The sequence below is a fragment of the Chiloscyllium punctatum genome, chromosome 22, assembly GCF_047496795.1.
Source record: "Chiloscyllium punctatum isolate Juve2018m chromosome 22, sChiPun1.3, whole genome shotgun sequence".
Lineage (NCBI taxonomy): Eukaryota > Metazoa > Chordata > Chondrichthyes > Orectolobiformes > Hemiscylliidae > Chiloscyllium > Chiloscyllium punctatum.
Genome location: NC_092760.1, coordinates 38,797,523 through 38,819,176, shown reverse-complemented (window position 1 = coordinate 38,819,176; position 21,654 = coordinate 38,797,523). Strand labels below are relative to the sequence as shown.

The following is a 21,654-nucleotide window of genomic DNA, read 5'->3' as shown; positions in this document are numbered from 1 at the left end:
TTTGTCCTGTTTTTTGTGCACAGGACATAACTGGGCAATTTTCCACATTGTCAGGTAGATGCCAGTAGTATAACTGTCCTGGAACAGCTTGGCTTAGGGAGTGTCAAGTTCTGGAGCACACGTCTTCATCACTATTCCCAGATAGTTGTCAAAACTCATAGATTAAACAGTATTAAACATGTAGGTCAGATCAAGTGAGGATAGCAGATTTCCTTGCCTGAAGGACAATAGTGAGGCAGATAGGTTTTTCCAACAATGGTCATCTCTAGATTCTTAATTCCAAATACACTATTAAATTCAAATTCCACCATCTGGGATTTGAACCAGATCCTCAGGACATTAGAGTTTTGGTAATATGACTAGGCCATTACTTCCCCTAACTGCACAGAAAGGTAAAGTCAGTGGGCAATAACTTGGCAGATGGACATAATGTGGAAAAATGTGAGGTTATGCACTTTGGTGGGAAGAATGGATATTCACTAGGTTGATTTGGGGTATGGATTCTAATGTGAGGACAGGTTGAATAGATTGGGCTTGTACTTATTAAAATTATAAAGAATGGGAAGCAAACTTATTGAATCATACAAGATTCTTAAGGAATTTGACAGGGTATGTGCAGAAGGGTTGTTTTCCCTTGAGAGAGAATCTAAGACCAGATAGTATAATCTCAGAATTAGAGGTTGTCAAAAGAAGACAGTGATGAGGAGAAATTTCTTCTGTCAGAGGGTAGTGAATCTATAGAATTCTTTATCACAGAGGGCTAAAGAGCCTGGTCAGTGATTTTTGTTTGTATTCATTTGTGGGACTTGGGCATCGCTGGCTGGCCAGCATTGATAGTCCATCCCTATTTGCCCTTGAGAAGCTGGTAGTGGGCTGCCTTCTTGAATCATTGCAGTCCACTTGCTGTGGGTTGACTCACAATGCCGGTAGGGAGGGAATTCCAGTATTTTGACTGTGAAGGAACGATGGTGTATTTCTAAGTCAGGGTGGTGAATGGCTTGGAGCTGAACTTGCATGTGGTGGTGGTGTTCCCAAGTACCTGCTGCCCTAGTCCTTCTAGATGGAAGTGGTTGTGGGTTTGGAAGGTACTGTCTAAGGATCTTTGGTGAATTTCTGTGGTGCAACTTGTAGATTGTACACTGCTGCTACTGAGCGCTGGTGGTGGAGGGATTGAACGTTTGTAGATGTGGTGCCAATGAAGTGGGTTGCTTTGTCCTGGATGGTGTCAAGCTTCATGAGTATTGCTGGAACTGCACACATCCAAGCAAGTGGTGAGTATTTCATCACACACCTGACTTGTGCATTGTAGATTGTGGATAAACTTTGGGGTGTCAGGAACTGAATTACTCACCGTGGTATCCCAAGTCTTTGACCTGCTCTTGTAGCCACGGTGTTTATGTGGTGAGTCCAGTTGAGTTTCTGGTCAGTGGTAGCCCCAAGGATGTTGACAGTGGGGGATTCAGGATGGTAATACTGTTGAATGTCAAGGGGCGGTGGTTAGAGTGTCTCTTATTGCTTATGGTCATTGTCTGGCATTTGTGTGGCACAACTATTACTTGCCACTTGCCCAAGCCTGGATATTGTCCAGATTTTGTTGTATTATATTCAAGACATGTTTAACCAATATGGAATCAAGGGTTACGGGAAAAAGGCTGGAAAATGATGAGAGGACTGCTAGATCTGCTATGATCTAATTGAATGATTAGCAGACTTGATGGGTTAAATTCCTGAAGAAGGGCTTATGCCCAAAATGTCGATTCTCCTGCTCCTCGGATGCTGCCTGGCCTGCTGTGTTTTTCCAGCACCACATTTTTCAACATTGATGGGTTAAATAGCCTACTTCTGCTCCTATGTTTTATGGTCTTATAGAGTATTAATTGTCTTCTAACTAATGAGGTATCTGAATGGCAGGGTTCAATGCACCAGAGTGAAAGGGAAAAAGGAGGGAGGTGGGGTACTCTTATGGCGCAATGCTTGTATCCCTACTCCTGGCTTCAAAAGCAAGTCTCACTTGCTCCAGAGGTTTGTAATAACATTTCTCAACAGGTTCACTAGAAAAATAGGTTAACTAAAAAAAAAGGATACAGTTAAATGAGTGAGCAGTTAAAAAAATTTACTCTTCTTCTACATAAAATCTAAACTACTTCTATTCATTACTCTTCTATTTTCATTAGTATTTGATAATTACACAAATTAGATTTAATTAAATCTTTGAAAAAAATAATAAAAAGGAATTACCAGAATATCATTATCTTCAAGCAGCAGGTATTCCTCTTCATTGTGGGGTACAATGTAAATCATTTCATTCTGCAAATAAAGATATTAGAGAGTTATTAACTGGCTAAGGGCTGTGTCCACACCTGTAACCCAAGTGCCTGAGACACTAATTTCCACAAACTGTGCCATTTTTCGTAAATAATATGATGATATTATTCTGTTATGTCATCACTTCATGAAGCATCCCTTGTGTTAAAAGATTTGGATGAAAAATATAAACAGCAACCGAAAATAATGTTCTTGCACAAAATGTCAATGCCATTACTAACAAGTAACATTCAGCTTTCACCCTGCCTTTTGACAGCAGATGTTAGAGGACCCAACAACCACAGGTGTAGATTGTCTGAAGGAGCTTGTAAACATGTTGAGTTCTGTACCTAAAGGCATGTCTGGAACACTGTCTCTTTACCTCCACCATAAGTAGGGCATGAGGCAAGTCCTGGTCCAACCCAGAACAACTGGGACCTAACATCACTCTGTCGGCACCAATTTGATCAACAACAGCAAACCAAATCCCCAAGGAATCCAAAGCTGTGACAACACCCAGTTTTGGAGCTATGGTTAGTGATGATAAAGGCTCCAATTTCTATTAAGTGGGTGACCAGGTATCTCTTCTGCTCATACTGCCTGCCATTGGAGTATATTGGAAAGATTTACAGAATGATAGTCTGCCTGTTTTGCCACATTATGCATGTGTCTTCCTTGGGCTATCGTGCCCTGTAGTGGAACTTAAACCCAGAGCCTCTGGCTAATAAACGAGGACTGTGTCACAAGAACTTTCTTACCCACCAACTATATTCAGTTTAACACAATTAATGTACAATTTACAGATTTCATTCCCTGTTTAAATAAAAATTAAAGCTAAGGTGAAAAATTAAAACTTCAAAACAAGTCCTATTCAAAAGTATGCTTTTAGAGGAACAGTCACCATTTTAAGCAAGTTCATTTAAAATTGATGACGGGGTTTAGATGTAAAGCTTGCGAACAACAGCCTTGTTCAAGGTCACAAGGTTAAGCTCATCTATTGCAGACTAGTTAGGTTAGTTTAAGTTTAGTGGTGGGGAAGCTTCTAGCTACAATTATTTGGGATAGAATTAGTTGCCACATTGGCAAAGGTGGGTTGATTAGTAAGAGTCAGCATGTACAGGATGTTGGTTAGGCCACTGTTGGAATATTGCATGCAATTCTGGTCTCCTTCCTATCGGAAAGATGTTGTGAAACTTGAAAGGGTTCAGAAAAGATTTACAAGGATGTTGCCAGGTTGGAGGATTTGAGCTACAGGGAGAGGCTGAATAGGCTGGGGCTGTTTTCCCTGGAGTGTCGGAGGCTGAGGGGTGACCTTATAGAGGTTTACAATATTATGAGGGGCACGGATAGGATAAATAGACAAAGTCTTTTCCCTGGGGTCAGGGAGTCCAGAACTAGAGGGCATAGGTTTAGGGTGAGAGGGGAAAGATATAAAAGAGATCTAAGGGGTAACTTTTTCATGCAGAGGGTGGTACGTGTATGGAATGAGCTACCAGAGGATGTGGTGGAGGCTGGTACAATTGCCACATTTAAGAGGCATTTGGATGGGTATATGAATAGGAAGGGTTTGGAGGCATATGGGCCGGGTGTTGGCAGGTGGGACTAGATTGGGTTGGGATATCTGGTCGGCAAGGACAGGTTGGACCGAAGGGTCTGTTTCCATGCTGTGCATCTCTATGACTCTATGTATTTCTAAAGTGGAAATCATGTTTTATTAACTTGCTGAGTTTTTGGAAGAGGCAACAGAAAGCCTTGATGAGAGTAAATTAATGATGCTGTGTTCATGAACTTTCAAAAGGCATTTGATTTAGTGTCACACATTAGGCTTGAGAGGAAAGTTTTAATTCATCGAACAAGTCATCGAATAGACTATCTACAAATTTGCTCACAACACCACTGTTGTAGGCTGGATATCAAACAATGACGAGTCAGAAAACAGGAAGGAGATAGAGTGCTCGGTGTCATGGTGGAATAATAACCCCCAAAGGGTAGCATGGTAGCTCAGTGGTTAGCACTGCTGCCTCACAACACCAATGTCCCAGGTTCAATTCCAGCCTCGGGTGACTGTCTGTGTGGAGTTTGCACATTCTCTCCATGTCTGCGTAGGTTTCCTTCGGGTGCTTCGGTTTCTTCCCATAGTCCAAAGATGTTAGGTGAATTGGCCATGCTAATTTGCCAATAATGTTAGGTGCATTAGTCAGAGGGAAATGGGTCTGGGTGGGTTACTCTTCGGAGGGTCGGTGTGGACTGGTTGGGCTGAAGGGCCTGTTTCCACACTGGGGGGAATTGAATCTAATCTAATCTATATCTCACTGTCCACAAAACAAAAGAATTGATCATTGACTTCTTAAAGAAAGGAGGATGACACCTTGAACAATGGAGCTGAGGTGGAGAGGTTCAAGAGCATCCTAGGAGTGATGATAACCAACAATCTGTCTTGAACCTCCCATGTAGATGTGATGGTCAAGAGGGCACAACAATGCCTCTTCTTCCTGAGGAGTCCTAGGACATTCAATATGCCCATAAAGATCCTCATCAACTTTTACAGATGCTCCATCGAAAGCATTCTATCTGGGTATATAACGGCTTGGTACGGCAACTGCTCTGCCTGGACCATAAGAAACTACAGGAAGTTGTACGTATAGTCCAAGCCATCACCCAAGCCAACCTCTCACCCATGGACTTCGTCTACACTTCCTGCAGCCGTGGAAAGGCTGCCAACATCATCAAAGACCCCTCCCACCCAAGTCATACTCTCTTCCAACCTCTTCCATCAGGAAAAAGATATAGAAGAGCACACGCACCAACAGGTTCAAGAACAGCTTCTTCCCTGCTGTTATTAGACTATTGAATGGACCTCTCTAACTTCAAATCTAATGTTGACCTTGCTTTTGTTCACCTCCTATGTAGTCGCAACTTTGTATACCTCATTTGGTCTAAGCGCCCTTTGATCTATATGCCCTTGTTTGTTATAATCTGCCTGTAATGTTCACAAAACAAAACTTTTCATGTACATGTGCCAACAATAAATCAAATCAAATCAGAAAAAAAGATAGCAACACAGAAACAAAACTGATTAAGTGATAGAAAATAGAATAATGATCAATGGATATTTTTCAAGCTGGGGGAAGATTTGTACTGGAATGTTTACTCTTCTATAGTGTATAGCTAAATGAGTAAGGTGGATGGTATTGGAGCCCTTGCTTTTCTTGATATATATTAATGGACATTGGGAGATAAGCAATAAATACGTAAAAATAAAAAAAAGTTTCATTTTGTGTGGCAACTAAAATTACAGTGCACATTTTAAGATTATGGGCTCAATTCTTTCAATAGGAAGATAGTGGTGCTGAAATGTAAATTAGAGTTGCATGTCAGAACCATCCGGAAGTCCTTGCTGACTCTGCAGGAACCACTGAGAAAGGTTAAACTTCCAATTATCCTGCCATTATCTGATGCCTAAAAGGTTCCAAGAATGGTTACCAATTTTAGCTACCACCAAAGAATTTGGAGGGATCACTTTGCTCAATGGTTAGCCAGGAAAACTTAGAAAAATTAAAATCTGCTTAAGTTCTAGTCAACTATAAAACTGACCACCAGCACAGCCCTTCATCTTCCGCACCCCTTTCCCAGACCTGGCCACTCCCTAATCTTTTTTGTTCCTGTCTAAATTGGACCCCTCTCCTGACCCTGAAATAGGGACTCTGTTTCCCCCCCATCCCTCACTGAAAGACAAAGATGTTTCCCATTTAAGATGGATATGAAGAGAATATTTTTATTTTGGAGGATGGTTAGTCTGTCAAATGTCTTCCCCTGAGGACAGTGAAGGCTGTGTGGGTGAATTTATTCAAAGTTGAGTTATTTAGATATATAACAGACAGGAACGTTGGAGTTACGGTAGACAGGCAGAAAAGTGGAGTTGAGTCCTCAGCCAGATCAGCCATCCTTATTGAATGGGACATCAGCTTGAAGGCTGAGTCCTGCTGCTAAGTCTTGCATTGTACTTTATTATTACAGTAAATGCAATTATTGGAACATACTGCGCACGTGGGAGCTGTTACTAGAATGCTGGTATTAGTGCCAAGACAGAAACCAGATTGTCTTATAGCAGTTCTTGAATTTGCAGAATTAGTCAAAATTTGTTTTGTTGTATGGGGAGTTTGTGATACTAAGGTTTAAGTTGGAGAAGATTATTAATACCAAGAATCAAATGTTATATGCTCTCCACTGCGAATATTCAATGGAACATATTTGATATGGTCCATTGGTCTTTGGGATGTACAGCCTAAATACCTGGCATCATACAGACACCTAAACTCTGAAGCCACATTACTTATTTGTATGGTAGGCAATGTTCTTTTGTCCAAACAAGGTTTTAAGAACTATCCAACTATACATGTGAGAATAAAAATTTTCAGTAGTGGAAAGGAAGATATGTATATTTTTAGATTAGATTCCCTACGGTATGGGAACAGGCCCTTCAGCCCAACAAGTCCACACTAACTCTGTGAAGAGTAACCTACTCAGATCCATTCTCCTATGTTTACCTTTGACTAATGCACCTAACACAATGGGCAATTTAGTATGGCCAATTAACCTGGCCTGCACACCTTTGGATTGTGGGAGGAAACCCACACAAACAGGTGCGCAAGGTGGGAATCGAACCCAGATCCCTAGCGCTGTGAGGCAGCAGCGCTAACCACTGAGCCACTGTGCCACCCTATTGTTTGAATAAATGTACCATTTTACTACCAATCTGTACAGACTAGAAAAGACCCCAGTTCTGATCTTGTACTGAACTAATATATGGGGTAAAAACAATAACTGCAGATGCTGGAAACCAAATACTGGATTAGTGGTGCTGGAAGAGCACAGCAGTTCAGGCAGCATCCAACGAGCAGCGAAATCGACGTTTCGGGCAAAAGCCCTTCATCAGGAATAAAATTTTATTTTATTTTATACTGAACTAATATATGTCAGTGAAGAGACAATAGTGATGCAACAGCTGGGGTGAGTTCTCCAAACCTTTTGGAAAGATCCAAAACACTCCGAGATTAATATGAGCAATCCTGAAAGGGATAAATTATTTTTTATTTAATTTAAAATTTACTATTGTTCCCATAGAAGCTGAAGAAATATACATTGATTTTTTTCTTTAGACCATCAAAAATCTCAGGGTGCCTTAACAGCGTTGTCAGCTGTCCGTCAATTTACGGGTGATGTCAAATTGGGGTCATTGAGTAAACAGGCAGATTCTCATCCTGGAGATCTTTGGACACATTGGGATTTATAATTACCCATTTGAAGCAAAGTGAGAAGAAAGCAGGTCATCCATACACCTGGTTTTATTTTGCCTTGAAGTAGATGTAAAACTGGAATCAGGTTTCCAGATATATTGGACTTGTGTATTGGAAGGTTTAGTTTAGTTGCAAAAATAATAAGTCAATATTCTGTCACTTCTGTTGAAATCTAAAAGCAGATTGGTTATAACTAGCATCTTGTTGCAGAGTTTATCTACTGAATTTCTGCTTTCCTGGCAATTTGTAGGCATTTCCAATGACATTCTCCATGAATAACTGATTTCATGAATCAACTTTGTATCACAAAACAGTCCCAACAAAATTTTATTTCTGATAAAGTCAAGACTTATTTGTACATATCATATCTTTTTATTTTTCTAAAGTTTTGAGTGAGGACTGAAATGGGAAAAGGACTGGAAATAGCATTACTGGTTGATTACTTGAACAGTATGCAAGAGTTTGGAGAAAAAGTGGAAGATTAGCATTAGGTAACGATGTTTGTTTAAACAGCCAGTGCAGGTATGATTGGCTGAATGGACTTCTTTCATGCTGTGTCGATTCAGTGATTCTGTGACTGTCTTAACACCAAGGATTATAGAAGGAATTGCTGTATTTCTAAAAAGCAAGGTACTGAAACTCATTGTAAGTCAAGTTTACACTGCTTCTTTGTTCAGACAGTGAGGGCGAACAATTATTTGTAGACGGGCCAGCTCTAGGGGATGCTTACAAAGGGAGATTCAACTGGCAACAAGTAATCAATTAGCTTGTGGAGTTGTGATCAGTACAACAATCTGAGTGATAAATGAACAGCTTATGGGTGTGAAGGATACTGGCAGAAGCCTTTGACCTACAGAAGGGGAGGCAGTATGTCTTTCTCTCTAGTACAATACCTAAAGTCTAAAGAAAGCCAGTTTATTTCAAGTTAATGTATCAATTACCTGTGCCTCCTGTGAAGGACCTAGAGAAGATAGATTGAAGAACTGCAACTCCTGGCAAGCAAAAGAATCTCTCAGCCAATACAGTGGACTGGGGCCATTGGTCTGCTTCCCAAGATTTTCCTTTCACATAACACCAAAGGGCTTTTGCCCGAAACGTCTATTTCGCTGCTCGTTGGATGCTGCCTGAACTGCTGTGCTCTTCCAGCACCACTAATCCAGTATTTGCTTTCCAGCATCTGCAGTCATTGTTTTTACCAATTTTCTTTTGTCTGATTGTGTCTGTCTATATGTGTGGCTAGTGGTGTTTTAACTGTTAGAATTATATGTCAATAATTCATTGTTGTTTATCTGTAGTTAGAAACTATTTATTTTTATAAAAGTAGTTCTTGTTAAGAACAGAAACATGGAATGTAAATTATGGACTTTGACAGGTAAGTTGTGGACTTTGTGAGCTTCTAAAAAAATTTAACTTATCATTTCAAGAATGCTACCCCAGTGAGGTATGACAAGATTTGGGCACTCTTACTGGAATTAACTTTAAAATTGAGACAATGATGGTGTAGCATTAGTAAATAACACTGGCAAGGAGAACACCATATTCTGTACTGCATTTAAGAAATGGTCCTGGAAACAGCAAAGGATTTCCTGCAGGTGGCAGAGCTGTCCTCAGCTATCATAAGTGAATTTTCAAAGCCCAAGCTGATGGAATTAGTACGAACTGAAGGTAGCACTGCCTGGCAGAGATATTGGAAGTGTAAGTATGACATTCGGAGTTAGTTAAATACAAGTGAGACCTGCTACTATGAGTAGTGACACATCAGTAACAGGTAGTATTGGGTTATGGTTAAAGCAGCTTGAGCATGAAGAGAAAATGAAGGAACTAGTTCTCAATGGCAAAAAAAAGACATAAAATCATACAGCACGGAACAAAGAAAGGGAGAGAGAGATGACAATGTAAGTGAAAAAAATGTAAAGGGAAAGAGAAGAGCAGCAATATAAGCTTTAAATGATGCAGTTGAAACGGGGAAACTTAGAGGCCAATGCAGATTCTAGTGGGGAGAATCTGAGTCCGAATTTGAAATCCAGCAAAACGATTGCAGAGGCCATACCAAAGTTTGGGAAAAGAATGTTGGAGTTAAGAAACTAGCAAGACAAATGAACTGGGCAAATGAAGACTGGGCACTGCTCATGCAGCATCCTTAATGCTTGAGCTTGGAGAAAAGAGCTCAGATAGAATGAGAGATTCAACATGTGCTGGGAAATCACTTGATTCAACCAAGCCAAAGCAGTTGGAGTTCACCTGAGTAGCAATTACTTCCTAAACTGGACTCATCAATTCAATGTTGTAGGGACTACAGAATTATAAATGCAGTCACGTAAATAGATTAATTCCCAATTCTGTGATTGTAAAACCATATTAATAGGGTTGGAGGAGCCTTATTCCTTTCTATGAGTGATCTATTGGCAAGTGCCATAAACATCAAGGGCTAAAGAAATATTTGCTTTTGTCACATCCAATGGGTTTTACCAATGTTTAATGGGTTTTACTGGAAATTTGTATGTCAATTCAGTATTTTAACTGCACCTTTGAAAAGGTACCAGCCACAGTAGTATGGTCAGCAGAATACAGAATTCTAATAGATGAACCAGTGTTGGCCACCCTGATTTTTCTAGACCTTTCAAAATGGCAATTTATGCTTGTGACTTAGGTGTAGGTGCAGTCTTGTTACATAATGATGAGTTGGCTTTAAAGAAACCAGTGGAGTACTGCTGTAATAAACTAAACCAGTATTAGAAAAAGTATTCTATCGTAGTAAAGGTGGCTTAGGATTAGTATTGTTTCTTTGGTATTTGAAGTCTATGAAACCAAGAAAATTCTAACAGGACTAGGCAGTATGGATGTTGGATGGATGCTCCCAATGATGGGGGAGTCCAGAACCAGTGGTCACTGTCTAGGAAATGGGAAAAACCATTTAGGACTGAGATAAGAAGAAATTTCTTCACCCAGAGAGTGGTGAGCCTGTGAAATTTGTTCCCCCAGAACGCAGTCAAGGCCAAAACATAGTATGATTTCAACTAGGCTTTGAATATAGCAAATGGGCTATAGGAATCAAAGAATGTGGGGGAAACGTCAGGAACAAGCTATTGAGTTGATTGATCAGCGATGGTCATAATGGATACACAGCAAGCTCAAAGGGGTGAATGGTCTACTTAGACTCCTTTTTTCTATGTTTCCATGTCCAACACATGAACAGACAAACATTACACTCACCATACTCCACTAACATTCATTGAAAAGTACAAAGTTCAAAATGCGAGACTGTTTGCATGGAGTCATTTTGTTTCATTTAATGACGATTTAATGTAAAGATTATTCACATTGCTGGAAAAGATAATATAATTGCATTGTCTCAAGGGAAAAATATTTGAATATGTTAAAGGTTTAAAGAGATTGTATAAGGAGGCAGGGGAAATTGAATGGTTAGGATTCTTATGTTTTTTGTTTGTGTATCACATATCTTGTGATGCAACACATTTTTGAAATTTTTTGAAATTTTGAAATCTACATTTTCATCTTATAAACGTAGAAGATATTTATTGTTTACCGTTGGGTAAACTTCCGCTTGCTGAGAAAGCAGCAGCTTTCTTATGAGAGAAGCTCTTCACACTCACCATTCTTTATTTGTGAATCTAGACAGAATTTGCAGATAGGCTAGTCTACTTATGGGATATCTTGGTTCTCTGCCAATGTGTGCACAAACATTTTCCAGTATACAGTAGTCTCCCCGGGGAATATGTTCCAGGCGGAGGTGGGTACTGCAGATGCTGGAGATTAGAGTCAAGATTATAGTGGTGCTGGAAAAGCACAGCAGGTCAGGCAGCATCCGAGGAGCAGGAAAATCAACGTTTAGGGCAAAAGCCCTTCATCAGGAATTGTTTCATGACCCACCAGGGAAGCCCGGAACCGCAGAGAGATGTGAACCTATTTATTTAAATGGGAAATGTACCTTCCCGGCAGCCTCCTGATCCCTGGCTCTGGATCATTCACTTTTATATGTTGGGGCCACGGTAAACCGCGGGTAAGTGAAATTGCGGTAACCAGGGGTCACCCTATATTCATTGAATAGTGATCAGAAGTGAGAATCTAGCTGACACTGGTTCCCTGCACACAGTAATTCCAAAGCACTCTAACTGCCCTAACTAGTTCAGTATGCATCAAGTTCAAACATTGGACTTGTCCAATCTTGTCTGGTAAATACAATAGCCTTGCTCTGTGTAATTATCTGAATTGTATTCATAAATAAAACTTTGCATTAGGAGGAACATATTTTATTCCCGAGGTCACTGTTAGTTTTTATGCATTTAACATGTTGTTTGTAACCACCAAGGTTCCTCACAGCCAGCAATATATTGAAAGTGGCTTGCTGGAAGTGCAGACACTGTATAAGCAAAAAATCAGCCGATTCAGTAGTCTTGTGAGCTTCTGCCTTCCTCAACAGCCAAGTTACTGAATCATTAAATATTAAAACCAGTGAGTTACCCTCTTCACTTGCCATAGGTCAGATCCCACTCAGAACTCTACTAATAATCAGAAAAACAATATCCACAGATGCTCTTGGATTTTAAGCATTTTCAGTGCCAAAAGGGTCTCTGAAAGATTTTTGTTTTGGCATTCTTTCCTGACTTACGTTGCAAATATATGAATACGTAGGAAAGTTGTGAGGCATGGGGTAAGGAAAGAACCAATGTAGGGTCTGTGATAGAATGGGAGGTAGGAGTGATTAGGTAACAAAACAGATTATCATGTAAACAATTGAGAGCAGTAGAAAGGATCTGAATTATTGAACTCAAAATTAGTCCAGAAGACTAAAGTGCTTAAACGACAGATGATGTGTTATCCCTCAAATTTCCATTAAAATTCACTTAAATAGTCTAGAAAGACAAGACAGAAAGGTCAGAGTGGGAGTAGGGAAGAGACTTAAAATTAATGAAAAAGAGCTCAAGGTCATGCTCATGGATTGAACAGAGGTATCTTTCACATACATCTCTTTCAGTCTGTGTTTGACAACCCCACTATAGAGAAGACCAGATTACGAACAGATAATATCATAAACAAATTAAAGAGGAACAGGTAAATTGTTGTTTCACCTAGAAAGACAGCTTGGGATGCTGGGCAGTGGGAAGGGCGGAGGTGAAAAACCAAGTGTTGTATTTCAGGAAGGTGGCATGGAACATGTACAGGGAGTTGGAAGGCTATTGAGAAATGATCCAGGGTTTTGCAAAGGGGATAGTCCCTTCAGATTGCTGAAAGAGGTAGTGGATGACATGTTTGATGAGAGAAATAGATCCAGCAGGTAGGATTTAATCCAGCCTGTCGTGACAGGAAGCATAGCCATCAAGCCCATTTAATTGCCAGACAGGCTGTAGATCAATCTACCAACAAAGGGAAAGCCTCCCATGTTTAATATAGGGAGGGAAGAAGAAGATGATATTAGGATGTCAATTACTCATTTATGAGCCAATTGATGCCAATTATCCATTTGGTAGTGCTAAGGGAGTAAATGCGAATTAAATGGCTTTTTGTGCTCCCTGGAGGCCTCCTTTTTGGGATAGGTCCTCGTAGCATTTCCTGTAGAAGCCATCACAACCAGTGGCACCTTGAGAGCTACTGGTTCTGATTAGCTTGCAGGAATTGGGAAACCTGTTCCCAGTAATCCTAGGGAAGGACCAACACTGGCCAGTTAATTTCATCAAGCCATTCAGGAAAAAAGCAGCATGTGTATCTCCATTGCTTTCTAACAGGTGGGAGAGATCCTCAATGCCCATATTAAATCTAGCCCAACACTTCAGATTGGTTAACAATGTCCCTCCTTTTATCCTAATTCTTCTGGGATTTTCCTATTCCTCAGTTCCTTTGTTCGCTAAGTGATAACTACTCTTTAAGTCATTGGAGTCTACCTTTCAGAATGGTTATACATTATTCTGATCTTTACTTATCCCTATTCTAATTGATTTCAAACGTTCAGTGATCGTATTTCTCAGTCCTACCTTTGAAGCTCAATTTACCTTTTCATTACATGCCATTTAGTGTTCAAATCATTCTCTTCTCTGTAAATGTATGCTTTTAAATATGAGAAGAACAATGTAATTGTAATTTGATATGACATCCTCCTGAGTTAATATGTTCGAAATGTTGATTTCCTATTATGAAGCTCCTATTAGCAAAATACTACATGATAAGACGTGGCTTCACTTCATGCCAAAACCTTCAAGATTTTAAACATAGTATATGCATACTTTGCACTTTACCAAAAGGCTGAACTATAGCACCACCATCTCCATTCTTCAAGAAATCCAGGTTTGAATTCCTCCAATCCTTTTGCAGCACTGAAAACGTTTTAATCAAAGTTGCAAACAACATCCTTTGGTTGGCAAAGGTGAACTCTACCTCCTCATCTACATCTAACTGAGTGCAGCCTTTGATACATATTACATTACAATTTTGACCAATAATCCTTTACTGTCTGCCAACTGAGTGGATTTGTTCCCACCTGGTTCCACTCTTACCTATCTAACTATATCCAGAGTGTTACTTGCAATGGTTTCACTTGTTCCAACATCACTGATGTCGTCCTAAGAATCTATGCTTGGTCCCTTCCAATTTCACCTATGTGTCATTCCTTAGCAACATCATCCAAAAGCCCAGCATTAGTTATCATATAACTTGACTACACCTAGCTCTACCAAAATACCACCTATCTTGATTCCTTCTTGTTGCCAAGTTATCTGATTTCTTATCTAATATCCAGTACTGACTCAGCATTAGTTTCCGCCAATTAAATATTGGAAGGACTGAAGTTCTTGGTTTAAGTCCCCATTTCAAATTCAGTTCCCGAGCTACCAACTCTATTACTTTCTTGGACAATGCCTGCGACCAAAAACAGACTACAAATTGTTCTGCTATAATGTGCATTTCATTAATGCAAATTCGCTATAATATGATTGATGAATTAGGGACACTGTTTCTAAAACACAAACTTTTAAAGTGTGTGTTAGTTATAACACAATTCCAGCCACATTAGTTTAAATGCTATTACATGATTTTCTTATAACATGGGGTTGCATGAGAACTGAACTATCGTGTTATACCCCGAACTGAGCTTGAGTCACACATTTGTGCTCTCACTAATTTCTATTTCTGCCTTAACAGCACCATCCATGTTCACCGTTGCTGAAACCCTTAATTTACAGCGTTGTTACCCTTCAACTCAATTACCTGAACATATTCCTGGATGGTCTTGCACATTCCGCTGACTGTAAACTGAGTTCATCCACTACTCTCCTGTTCATACCCTAAATCACACTAAGTTCTGTTCAACTTTTGACCATTTGCTCACTGCCCTAAATTGGCTCCCAGTCAAGTAACACCTTGATTTGAAAATGTTATCCTTATTTTCAAATCTCTCCATTGCTTCGACCCCTCCTATCATTGTACTACATAGAAAAATGGAACATTGGATAGAATAAAACATAGGAGCAGAAGTTAGGCCATTCAAAGAACAAAGCAGGTTACAGAACAGGAACAGGCCCTTCAGCCCTCCAAGCCTGCGCCGATCCAGATCCTCTATCTAAACCTGTCATATATTTCCTAAGGATCTGTATCCCTCTAATCCCTGCCCATTCATGTATCTATCTAGATTCATCTTAAATGCTACTATCGTGCCCACCTCTACCACCTCCACTGGCAACGCATTTCAGGCAAACACGACCCTCTACGTAAAGAACTTTCCACGCATTTCTCCCTTAAACTTTTCTCCTCTCACCTTGAACTCATGAGCCCTAGTACTTGAGTCCCCCACTCTGGGAAGATGCTTCTTGCTATCCACCCTGTCTATACCTCTCGTAGATTATCCTAATCTACTCAACCTCCCTTCATAGCTAGTGTCCTCCATATCAGGCAATATCCTGGTGAACCTCCTCTGTACCCTTTCCAAAGCATCCACATCCTTTTGTTAATGTGGTGACCAGAACTGTTCGCAGTATTCCAAATGTGGCTGAACCAAAGTGTTATACAACAGTAAAGTGACCTACCAACTCTTGTACTCAATACCCTGTCTGATGAAGGAAAGCATGCCGTATGCCTTCTTGACCACTCTATCAACCTGCATTGCCATCTTCAGGGTACAATGGATCTGAACACCCAAATTTCTTTGTATATCAATTTTCCCCAGGGCTTTTCCATTTACTGTATAGTTTGCTTTTGAATTGGATCTTCCACAAAGCCTCACCTGACAGTTGTCTGGATTGAACTCCATCTGCCATTTCTCTGCCCAATTATCCAATGCATCTAAATTCTGCTGCATTCTCTACCAGTCCTCTTCACTGTCTGCTACTCCACCAATCATAGTATCATCTGCAAACTTGCTAATCAGGCCACCTATACCTTCCTCCAGATCATTTTTGTACAGCACAAACAACAGTGGTTCAGCCCATCAAATCTGCTGTGCCAATTAATCATGGCTGGTAGGTTTCTCAACCCCATTCTCCTGCTTTCTCCCCATAACCCTTGATCCCCTTGACAATCAAGAACCTATCTATCTCAGACTTAAATATGCCTCAATATACCTGGCCTCCACAGCCTTCTGTGGCAGTGAATTCCATAAATTCACCACTCTCTGGCTAAAGAAGTTTCTACCTATCTCCCTTCTAAAAGGTCTTCTCTTTATTCTAAAGCTGTGCCCTTGGGTTCTAGTCTCTCCTACCAATGGAAACAACTTCCCAACATCCACTCTGTCCAGGCCATCAGTATTCTGTAAGTTTCAATTAGATTCCCACCATCCTGCTAAACTCCATTGAATATTGACCCAGAGTCCTCAGACATTCCTCATATGTTAAGCCCTTCATTCCTGGTGCAATTCTCATGAACCTGTATTCTGTAGCCTTAGACTATGACTTCTGGTTCTTGACTCTCTGGTGATCAGGAAAATCTTACCTGCATCTATTCTGTCTAATCCTGTTAGAATTTTATAGGTTTCTAGATTCCCTCCTCATTCTTCTACATTCCAGTGAATATAGTTCTAAATGATTCAGTCTGTCTTCACACATCAGCCCTGCCATCCCAGGAATCAGTCTGCTAAATTTTGATGCACTTCCTCAATAGCTAGAATATTCTTCCTCAGATAAAGAGATCAAAATTACACACAATTCACCAGTGTAGTTTCACTAAGGCTCTGAACAGTTGTAACAAGACATGCCTGCTCCTGCATTCAATCCCTCTCACTATGAAAGCTGACATGCCATTTGCTTTCTTCGCAGCCTGCTGCACTTGCATGCTTACTTTCACTGCCTGCTGTACAAGGACAGCCAGTTCTCATTGCAATCTATCCTTTCCAAATCTATCACCATTCGAATAATAATTTGCCTTCCTGTGTTTGTCACCAAAGTGGGTAACATCACATATGTCCATAGTGCACTGCATCTGTAATGCATTTGCCCATTCACTCAACTTGTCCATATCACATTGAAACATCTCTGCATTCTCCTGATAACTAATCCAACAAACTTTGTGTTGTCTGAAAACTTGGAAATATTACATTTAGATCCCTCATTTAATTGATTATTATACATTGTGAATAGCTGGGTGGCATGATGGCACAGTGGTTAGCACAATTGCCTCACAGCGCCAGAGAGCCAGGTTCAATTCCTGCCTTAGGCAACTATCTGTGTGGAGTTTGCACATTCTCCCCGTGTCTGCGTGGGTTTCCTCCCACAATCCAAAAATGTGCAGGTTAGGTGAATTGGCCATATTAAATTGCCCGTAGGGTTAGGTGTAGGGGAATGGGTCTAGGTGGGTTGCTCTTCCGAGGGTCGGTGTGGACTTGTTTCCACACTGTAAGTAATCTAATCTAAACACTGATCTCTGCAGCTACATGAACAACCCTCCAGTGCATAGGAACGATTCCAGAGTCTGTTGAAAGATGACCACCAATGTATCCCCTATCTCTACAGCCTCTTTTTTAAGTACACTGTACTTTAGATGTACATTATCAAACCCTGGGATTTATTGCCTTTAATCCCATCAATTTTCTCAACACCATTTCCCTGCTAATAATAATTTAATTCATTTACTCACCCTCACTAGACCTTGTGTTTCCCAATGTTCTTGGGATGTTACTGTGTGCTCCTTTGTGTAGACAGGACAGAAGTATGTACTTAATTGCCCTGATATCTCTTTGTTCCCAAATATAACTTTCCCTGTTTCTGACTGTAAGAGACCTATATTTATTTTCATTAAGTTTTTTTCTACCGTCCAGCTCCACAACCCTCATAACCACAGTCATCCAATTGCAACGTTTTAAAAATTAATTCATTGGCTACTGGCACCATAAGCTAGGCCATCATTTATTGCCCTGAACTGCACAGAGGGCAGTTAAGAATCAAATACATTGTTATGGATCTGGAGTCACATGTAGGCCAGACCAAGTAAGGAAGACAAATTTTCTTCTCTAAAGGACATGAGTGAACAGAATAGGTTTTTATGATAATCAACTGTGATTACAGGTACATGGTTGCCATTAGCTTGAGCTTTGACAAAGGGTCAGTCAGACTCGAAACGTCAGTTCTTTTCTCTCCTTACGGATGCTGCCAGACCTGCTGAAATTTTACAGCATTTTCTCTTTTGGTTTCAGATTCCAGCATCCGCAGTAATTTGCTTTTATCCAGTGGTGCTGGATTTGCTGGGTAGGAATGTGTCAGTGGCTCTTCACAGACTGCTTGATTCTTTGTTTTATTTGCAAAAGAAAATTTTGAACGATGCACATAAGATGTCTGATCCACTAGCCTTTGCTGAAAGTTCTGTCCAGATGCCCCAATGCTGCAGGGAGGGAGTTGGTATTTACAGTGCCAATTACTTAGATAAAGTTGATTATTAGAAATGTGGGACTAGATACATTTGTGGACTATTGTTTGGGAATTAGGGACTATTTAGGTAGAGTCTAGAAAAGAGATTGCATTCATTCTTTCTGCATATAACATGCAATTAACTGAATGTCCTTTGCTCACTTTATAATTTTCTCTTCTCAGGTTTTGCTGTGGTTGTTTTGTGGTTAGACTATAAAAATAACTTGCACAGTGCTTTTCACGTCATTAAATGATTGACATAAATTAGATAATGAGGTAGGTGAAATGAGGTATTAAGAGAGGAAAGTGAGGCAGAGAGAGAGAGAGAGAGACACACACACACAAGTAGAGAAATTCTAAAGGTAAGGCCATTTCCTCCCAAATAATTTCCCACTATAATCCCATTTGGTCGCTTATTGGGATTTCTGGGTGAGGACTAAGCATGGGAGCAGGAGTTGGTGAAGAGCCCTCAGATGGAGAACAGGGAAGGCTAAAGTTCCTTGGTGACCATTGCTACCTTAGAGCTCACAACCCTAACATTTCAACTCCAGCCTGTTTTGGGTGCCGACACTTATGCTGGGCGTTTTGGCTTAAGGCCCATGCAAATAAAGGCATATGGCTACTAAGTGCAGAGTGTTTAAAATTAGGAAAATTCAAGAAATAGTGGAGGTGTTAGTATAGTAATAATGTTACTTGACTAGCAATTCAGAAGTCCAGGCCAATGTTCTGAGGACATAGGTGTGAATCTCATCACAATAGATAGTGAAATTTGGATTAAATCCACCACCACATTGAACTTGAAACTTCATCCATGTTTCCCTTGAAGTATCCACCTCATCCCTTCTTCACGTAATCCTATTCATTGGCTGAATATTTATTAAGACACGTGAGTAATTTTCATTGGGACTCTTTCACATATCTATCTTTGTGCAAATTGAAATCATTCTAAACTGCAGTCTTGCTTGAAACTCAATGAACTTTTTTCCTCAGATCGTGTATTCACATTCTGTATCAGTGAGTTTATAATCAATTGCATCATACAAATCCAGCATTTAACAACCTGAATATTCCATGTTCCCAATGAAAACAATGATTGAATTTACATCATATTCTCTGGCAGAGCTAAGAACTCCTCTTACCCAATCTTTGAAATGCTGTGCTGAGGTTTATCTATAATGTAATAATGCAAATGGCTAAACAACCATGTCCTGGTATCGGAGATGATGCCTGAGGCTGCACTGGACTTATTTTAGAAGAAAAATAGAGGCATAATTTTCTGGAAATATGAAGTTAAATAGGTTGAGCACTTTCCTCCATCGCATGGTGGCTCAGTGCCTCACAGTGCCAGGGACCCGGGTTCGATTCTAGCTCAGGTGACTGTGTGGAGTTTGCACATTCTCCCCGTGGCTGTGTGGGTTTCCTCCGGGTGCCCCAGTTTCCTCCCACAATCCAAAGATCTACAGGTCAGGTGAATTGGCTGTGCTAAATTGCCCATAATGTTCAGGGACGTGGAGGTTAGGTGCATCAGTCAGGGGTAAATGTAGAGTAATAGGGTAGGGGAACAGATCTGGGTGGGATACTCTTTGGAGGGTTGGTGTGGACTTGCTGGACTGAAGGACCTGTGGCCACACTGTAGGGATTCTATGATTGACTTTATGTAACACCACCCATGGATAAAAGCAAATTATTAGAACAGCAAACAGGGGAGTAAATATCGAATTTTAGTTGCATGGTAAACGTTCTTCTCATTTTGCTATCCTTTTTGCTGTCCTCCACCCAGCTGAATGAATTCAGACAGCGATTCCACAAAACGTGAGTGTGGAGGAGTTGGTAAGGAACCCCAGCTGATGCTCCCTTTTTTTTGCGTTAATGGTGCGATATTAGATCAACTCCTTTAAGGACAAATGCATATCTCCTCCCTAAATTACCCGATCAATATTCATAGGTAACTGAATCGAGAGTGTGGTGCTGGAAAAGCACAGCAGGTCAGGCAGCATCCGAGGGGCAGAGAATCGACGTTTCGGGCATAAGCCCTTCATCAGGAATGAGGTAAAGAATGAGTCATCCCTGATGAAGGGTTTATACCTGAAACGTCGATCCTCCTGCTCCTCGGATGCTGCCTGACATGCTGTCGTGATTTGGAGCTGTGCTCTTTCAACACCACATTCTGACCTCCAGCATCTGCAGTCCTCACTTTCGCCTCAGAAGTAACTGAGTCTCCCTCAGCCAAGAGAAACCTGCTTTCCAGACTCCTGTTCCAGACACAACCCAGATCCATTCCGAACCCTTCCCAACAAATCAGTTGCTCAAAATAGGCCGTCTACACCTACAACCATGTGAACCATGTCCTTTTATGCCTGACAACATCGAAACTAATTTTCGAACTTAATGGCAATTTAATTTTGCTAAGTGTCTTTATAACTAAAACTGAAACTAAAGAAGTTGAATTTTCTCGCAAGAAAGTGAGTTGAACGTTCCTGCTTCTGCCTTATTTTTTAACTTTAAAACTTGTCCGTACTCGGGTGCCCTGCATTAAAAAGTTCGTGGCCACTTATCTCCGACAAGAGATGTAAACAAAACATATTAATTATCTGTTTTTACCTGTTCCATAGTCTCTGGCTGTAATCTCGAACGACGAATGCTTTACCCAAAGTTACACATGTATCTAAATCCAGCCGATTTCCAGCCAGTTCCGTGTCGTTAGTAACATGTAAGTGCCTCCCTCCATGTACAGTCAAAGTTCACCAGCGTCCCCCTTTTTGATGCATCTGTGTCATGCCCAAAACAATCAAGTACGCCTCGAAACTTTTTTGGTGTGGTTAGGCAGCCCCACGATTACTGAGAAACGCCTAATCAGCATTCGCGTTTCCCAACTACAACTTCCTCATTCCAGACCCGAGGCACAATAATATAAGCGTCTAATCGCAGTGTTATACCTCTTCTGCGCGCCGGGTGTTCACCAGAAAAGGATCACAAGCATTTACTTCCAACATGGCTGTGTGCCTGACAGGTCTAATTGTAAATCTGAAGTATGTGACAATTGCATTGAGGTACCTAAGAAGGTGACAAGTTGAATTTTATTTGCACTTACCATAATTTTTAAGCCAGTTCATTTTGGAATTCCTGCATTCAGGCTGCTTCCATTGACCCAACTTTTTTTTAAAATCCCAAAGGGCTTACAAGCTGTGTACTTTAAGGCCTTTCAAAAACCA

General features: G+C 40.5%; 1 protein-coding gene across 1 annotated transcript in view; it reads right to left on the bottom strand.

Moving 5' to 3' along the window:
* Positions 1–21,351, bottom strand: part of LOC140493530 (anoctamin-9-like) — a 131,431-nt gene extending 110,080 nt beyond the window's left edge. Inside the window, exons 1-2 of the mRNA XM_072592070.1 lie at positions 21,044–21,351; positions 2,239–2,307 (exon numbers count right to left, since the gene is read on the bottom strand). Coding sequence (XP_072448171.1) covers positions 2,239–2,307; positions 21,044–21,052 — 78 coding nt within the window. The 5' untranslated portion in view covers positions 21,053–21,351. The remainder of the gene's footprint in view (positions 1–2,238; positions 2,308–21,043) is intronic.
* Positions 21,352–21,654: the final 303 nt, after the last annotated feature.